General features: G+C 43.1%; 1 protein-coding gene across 1 annotated transcript in view; it reads left to right on the top strand.

Moving 5' to 3' along the window:
• The window catches only part of dyrk3 (dual specificity tyrosine phosphorylation regulated kinase 3), a 41,026-nt gene extending 34,684 nt beyond the window's left edge, over window positions 1-6,342 (top strand). Inside the window, exon 3 of the mRNA XM_060909996.1 lies at window positions 214-6,342. Within this exon, the coding sequence (XP_060765979.1) occupies window positions 214-1,782 (1,569 nt within the window). The 3' untranslated portion in view covers window positions 1,783-6,342. The remainder of the gene's footprint in view (window positions 1-213) is intronic.
• Window positions 6,343-7,083: the final 741 nt, after the last annotated feature.

Genomic DNA, 7,083 nt, shown 5'->3' on the forward strand with positions numbered 1-7,083 from the left:
GACAAAACAGGACAAACATCAAGGGGGATGAATACTTTTGCAAGACGCTGTATGTATTTATGGGTATTGAGGCTGATTGCTGTTTATTTAGAGTTCACTATCAGAAGTTAATGCAAGCCGTTCGAAGCTTTGTTCTTTTAAATCATCTTTACCTTCATCAGCTTGCTTTTTTTTTTTTCTGAATAACCTTTCTCCTCTTGTTTTTCTGTGAAGGCTGTGAACAAGCCAACAATGAAAGATCACCTTGGCGTCCGAGGAGATCAGATGAGGATAAAGTCCCTATATGAGGATTCCTACAGCCGCAAGCACAATGGTACCAGCCAAACGCCTGCCAAGCCCCGGTCTGTTCTGTCCAGAGAGCGGAGCGTGGACCGCAACAGTTCAGCCAAGTCCTCTGAAAGCTCAGTGAAGACAACCAAGCCAGGGGGTCCACTAAGCTCAGACCAGGCACTGAAGCAGTACAGGCAACAGTTGAGTGCACTAGAACAGCAGGAGATCCTCAATTATTCTGAGATCTACTTTGTGGGACCAAATGCCAAGAAGAGACAAGCAGTTGCAGGTGGCCTTAACAACTCTGGATATGATGATGACCAGGGAGGATATATCCATGTGCCACATGATCATGTTGCCTATCGTTATGAGTTCCTAAAGGTAATCGGTAAAGGAAGTTTCGGTCAAGTGGCAAAGGTCTACGACCATAAGCTGCACCAGCATCTCGCTCTAAAGATGGTGCGCAATGAGAAACGCTTCCACCGGCAAGCAACAGAGGAGATCCGAATCTTGGAGCACCTGAAAAAGCACGACAAGACAGGCAGCATGAACGTAGTCCATATTCAAGAGCACTTTACCTTCCGCAATCATATCTGCATGACCTTCGAGCTGCTTAGCATGAATCTCTATGAACTCATCAAGCGCAATAAATTCCAGGGCTTCAGCCTACCTTTGGTACGCAAGTTCGCCCACTCCATCCTGCAGTGTCTGGAGTCTCTGCACCGCCATAAGATCATCCACTGTGATCTAAAACCAGAGAACATTCTTCTCAAGCAGCAGGGTCGGAGCGGTATCAAGGTCATCGACTTTGGCTCCAGCTGCTTTGAACACCAGCGTGTCTATACCTATATTCAGTCCAGATTTTACAGAGCACCTGAGGTCATCCTTGGCTCACGCTACGGCATGCCCATCGACATGTGGAGCTTTGGCTGCATTCTTGCTGAGCTCCTGACAGGGTACCCTCTCTTTCCTGGTGAGGATGAGGGTGACCAGTTGGCCTGTATAATGGAGCTATTGGGAATGCCCCCTCAGAAGCTCTTGGAGCAGGCCAAGCGTGCCAAGAACTTCATTAACTCCAAAGGCCACCCACGTTACTGTACAGTCACCACACTCAGCAGTGGCATCACCGTGCTTAACGGGAGTCGCTCTCGGCGAGGCAAGATGCGGGGTCCTCCAGGCAGCAAGGAGTGGGTGATGGCACTCAAGAGCTGCGATGACCCCACCTTCATTGACTTTCTGAAGAAATGTCTGGACTGGGAACCCAGTACTCGCATGACGCCGGTTTTGGCTTTACGACACCCCTGGATCCACAAGAGGCTACCCAAGCCTGTGCCTGGCGGAGAGAAAACTTTGGTACCCAAGCGGATTACTGAGCATAGCACTTCCTTCCCCAGCATCGTCCCGAAAGTTCCCCCTGTCATGGGTGCAGCCAACAAACTGAGGACCAACATGATTGGAGACTCTGGTGGGAATATACCATTGCGTACAGTGCTACCAAAGCTCGTTTCATAGAGCTGATCACCTGTTCAGGGATAAAGACAAAATTGTAGCAAAGTTTTTGATGGTGGATTTAATTTGGGCTTGTTTGCTTTTTAAAAGAACGACTGGCAATACTCAGCGTTTGGACTTCGGTTTTTAAAATAATAAAGCACAAAAAGGTAATTTTTTTTATACGGCAGTTAAAATGTAATGTTTGTTTTCAAGTGGCCTTTGAAAGGGCATTTGGAAATTTACAGATTTAGGTTTGTTTTTACACTTTTGTCAGGAACGCAATGCTACTCAAGTGCACAATTGGATGAAAATATTATATTGTACCCTTCAGGGGTTTACGCTATTTCTGCTAAGACAAACTGTTTTTCTAAGGGCTGCCTTGTAAATCTATTCTGTTAAGAGCTTAGAAAAAATGCCGGGTGTTTTGAATGATCTTAAAATCTAATCAAGGCTTGAGCTATATCTACAGCAAAGAGCCTCAGTGGATTGGTTCCAGCAATCGTCTGATTTAGCAAACAAACGGCGTGTAACGATTTTAACTTATGAATTATTCCGATTTCGGCTTTTGATTTTCTTCTCTCTCTCTGCTCAGAATCAGGACACTAGTGCGTGAGTCATGCGGAAGTTCTGTCCTCGTGTGCTCCTTTAGGCCAAAACACTGTGCATTGCCAGAACAAACCAGGTTCCAGTCCATCTGTAGCAGCGAGATTTTCATTTCCTTCTTTTCTCATCTTCCGAGAAGCTGTTGTAAAAGAGACTGCAGATGCCCTACAGTGAAATAATAAGGAAGTTAGTTTGTGTTGGGAGCAGCGTAGTGCACCCAGCTAGGGTGGGCTGTTGATTTTTGAAAGCTGTCAGTCAGGTTGGACTTGAAAGAAATAAACAAGTGAGCCTGTAGGTAAGCCTGGGGGACGTTTGCATATGGGTCTGTCTCAGAAACTGGGTACTGTGGGGGTGCCCCACTAAATATACTCACAGTCAATAAACTATACGGTTTTGAGTGGTGATGTTGGTTTTAATTTGAAATAAAATGATGAAAGAAATAATACAGATAAAACTAAACCTTTGATGTGAATACTCTATTCAGAATTTGGCAAAAATTCTGCAAATTTGTGGAAAAATGGCGGCTTGATCTGGGACATGATAAATGGTCGACTACATCGCATTCCCTTCAAAAGGTTGTCGTCCACTGAAAAGTCTACAGTTATCACTAATTGTATTTTAAGTTGTAACTTTATACACCTAAGGATTGGTGCTCACAGAATAATCATAACCGTAATAAAACATCATGCAAAATATTTGATCACCGTCGTAACTCCGTTTTCCGCAGACCCAAAACCAATACGATCGTGTGTTTTGATCTAAACGGAAAGCCTCAGGGTCAAGGTCACGACCTCACCAAAAGTAGCAACTTAAAATCACTACGCTATATAAAAATTTAGTTATAAATCTGCGATTTTGTTTTTTAAAACGAAAGCTGAAAGTTAGGTATAGAATATGTTTCTTACAGAATATGTTACGATGGTAGCTGGTCTTGTATGAATTTCTGAGCTATAAAATGAGTCGTGGTCTATTTTTTACCGTAGCGTGTTATTTGTGTGCGGGGAAGGACACACATTAACAATTTGCATGTGTAGAATGGAATTTTTCACTCCGACAGTTAGAGGTTGATCGTGCTTCCATTTGCGGTCTTTCTGTTACGCGAGTGATCTGTTCGGACGTTATCACTGAAAAGGTGAGTTTTGACAGTTTTATTTTGTTTTAGTCTTGCAGTAAATAGAATGTTTCTTTTTCATCTTACTTTCATATTTCGTAGTGTTTGCGTATTTTTGGCCAGTATTTTGCAACCATGGTCAATTTAGATCGAACTTTTGATAGAATCTACGGCCAGTCATTTTGCCCCGCCTCGCTCCGTCCGGTGCAGTAGTGATGTCCCGTTGCTCGCGCGCTGCAGCAGAGACCCGCGCGACCTTCAGCCGGTACAGTCGCTGTTCTTTTACCACCGCCGTTATTCTCATCTTTCCGGTGTGTTCTTGGTTTTTTCCATTGTGTCCTATTCCGCCATATCAAATACCCAAAATGTATCATATTATTCATATTTAAGTGAATAATCAGTTCAGTCATCATAACTTGGCATTTTTAACCCAAGCAATCAGAAAGAGGAAATTTATTCAACATTTTGACTCATCTGTGAAGGAGGGGCTTTAATTCTTCATGATGGAGTTATTTTATATGGAAATCAATTTTACAAAAGCATTTGAATTGTAATCAAAAAAATTTTCCACACTGGAGGCCAGATAAAGCAAGATGCTATCTTTATTCTTATTAAACATGACAAAAGATACATTGAGTGTTAGGTAAATGCAAAAAAAAAAAGTAAAATTAGAAAATTTATTTTTTGACCATAATGTCCCAAATGAGAGACCAGTTTCTGAGACGGACCCTTATTCAAGCACTGTTTGTGATCTAGAACGGGATCAAATACCACGTTCCTGACCTGGCCGTGTCGTCCCTTAACCACTTGCTGCTGGATTTAGATTAAGGACGAACCGATCAGGCAGCTCTGTACATCATGGAGCGATCAGCTTCCCTTTTTTTTTTTAAAACTCAGAAGCTGAGAATTTCTCACTGATTCACCTTGGAAGCCTGCAGTTTGTCTTCTGACACGACTCTACACTGTGACCGGTTTTGTTTTTTGTTTTTTTTTGTTCCTTCCCCCCAGTTTTTTTTTTTTTTCTGTGCACACTCTTCCATGTTAACTCTCAAAGCTTCCTCTTCATGCACTCGCGCTCTCGACGGCACCACAAAGCACATCACCATGCAAATATTTTACTTGCAGGGAAGGGCTTTTGATAACTGCAAACAACCGATTCAACAGAAGCATAGCTGTATTATGGAAACTGCCATGACACTGCCTGATACTGAATGTTTAAAGACTAGTTGTTACAAGGCAAAGACTATTTTAGGAAACGAATGGTGCTGACCTTACCGCCCCCTCACCTGTATGCCGTGTCTGTAATGTGCATTCGTGTCCTTAGGACCAACAGGCGTTTTAAAAACACAACTGCCGTAGAGTTCTGTATTTTAATCTCGTTACACTTTGTTCGATAAGAACCGAGTCGAATCATCTCTTCGGGTTTTCACCTCCTCGAGGTCTGCATGATGATCCAAACATAACGTCGAAGCTGTTACAAACACGTTTATTTGTGAGATTATTTTATCTAAATTTGAATGACACTTCCAGCTGAGTTAAGACCTCTTCGATTTCAACATATGGTTTCCCATTGAGAAAAAGGGAAATCATATTAATATTCATCGTTTTGTAGATTAAAGCAACTATCGAGACCAATCGATTCCGACCAATAACAGGGATCGAAACGGGAATTTGGGAGCACTGGTCCATTTGGACCAGTGCCTCTCAGAGGTACTGGTCCGTATTTATAATTACAAATTTCAAGCCGATTTTATATATTTATTCATATTATACAACCATATTATACATGAATGGAACACTCTTGAATAAGGGCCACATACTTGTTGAGCGATATCCGTTTGTTTTGATAGCTGTCAGAAATGTCAAGCCATGGACTTTTAAACTTCGCGGGGGTCTAATCTATCTGACCAATAGCGGTTCAAGTTACATTTGTCTTCACGGGCAGCAACGAAAATGAACGGGAAGAAACGAAACTTCGCGCAGCCATGCTGCATGTAGCGGCGTATACTGCACACGTAAACAATATGGCGGCGCCCGTGTCTATGCCAACTTGACAAATGTCTCACAAAATCTATTGAAATTATCGTAAAAAATGGTAAAATAGACCAAGTTCTGCTTAAAATGGGCGAGAATCGTTGATAGAAACCATCGAGGCATAGCGTGGCGAGCCAGTCGCCCACTCGGTCAAGTACATGTTGTCACTAGTCGCCCGTACCATTTCCAACTCGCATTGGCGAGTGGGCGAGCACCCGTTTCGATCCCTGCAATAACAAGTGCTTCTGGATCATATCAGTTAAAAAGTGTTTGAAAATTTTTTCACGTATAACCTCCGGCTTTTGTTATTAGTCTACCTCTGAAATTACTTATCTCAGGCTCTGGAAAGATCTCGAACGATCATCGGAAAGTCAAGGTGTGGCATCTTTTACTTCAACGCTTCTGATCAGCTTCGACATCAGTGTTTCCTTCTCGTTTTTGGTGCATGATCCTCTCTGTTGAGAGAACTCTCCTCCTTTGCCTTTAGTTGAATGCTTGACTAAATGACCGAGGCTCTACAGTACACATTAACTCTCTCTCTCTTCCAGCTTCTATACCTTCCATGACCAGGTTTGTTTGGGGTTTTTTCACTTCTTTTGTGTGTCCTTTGTTAACGCTGACATCATTGCCAGTTTGCAAATTGACAACAGCATCAAAAAGAGAATAAAACGACAAGATGGTGTCATTTCCCGTCTGTGGTGTGTCTCTATAGCCGTTTGAAGCACGAATATGAAGTGTAAAAAAAAAAAATTGAATGATGAGAATTGTGTCCATAAAATAACCAAATGAGCTTGTTTTTTTTTAAAGAAGAATAAAATAAATATGAACTGCAATCCATTTTTCACTGCCATTTTCTTTGTTTTTTTTTTCTTGCGATCAGTCTGACGTAGATAAAGCGTATGACTGTGAACGCTCATTTGTTGGCATGCATGCGGAACACTGCTATAAACAGTGTTGTATTCGAGTCGCTAAACCTCGAGTCCGAGTCCAGTCTCGAGTCCCTAGTGTTCAAATCGAAGTCGTTAAAAAAAAATTCCGAGTGAAGTCTGAGAACAAGACTCCAACCGCACCATTTGACGGTGGCTGTTTTAGCGCCATTAACATTAGTTTCTTCCTGAACAGGTGAATGTGCGTTCTGTTAGAGACGGTTGGGAGATGGATGTAAGTGCAGAGAGTCTCATCTCATCTCATCATCTCTAGCTGCTTTATCCTGTTCTACAGGGTCGCAGGCAAGCTGGAGCCTATCCCAGCTGACTACAGGCGAAAGGCGGGGTACACCCTGGACAAGTCGCCAGGTCATCACAGGGCTGACACATAGACACAGACAACCATTCACACTCACATTCACACCTACGGTCAATTTAGAGTCACCAGTTAACCTAACCTGCATGTCTTTGGACTGTGGGGGAAACCGGAGCACCCGGAGGAAACCCACGCGGACACGGGGAGAACATGCAAACTCCGCACAGAAAGGCCCTCGCCGGCCACGGGGCTCGAACCCGGACCTTCTTGCTGTGAGGCGACAGCGCTAACCACTACACCACCGTGCCGCCCAGTGCAGAAGGTGTGTTTAT

Source organism: Neoarius graeffei, chromosome 26, assembly GCF_027579695.1.
Source record: "Neoarius graeffei isolate fNeoGra1 chromosome 26, fNeoGra1.pri, whole genome shotgun sequence".
Lineage (NCBI taxonomy): Eukaryota > Metazoa > Chordata > Actinopteri > Siluriformes > Ariidae > Neoarius > Neoarius graeffei.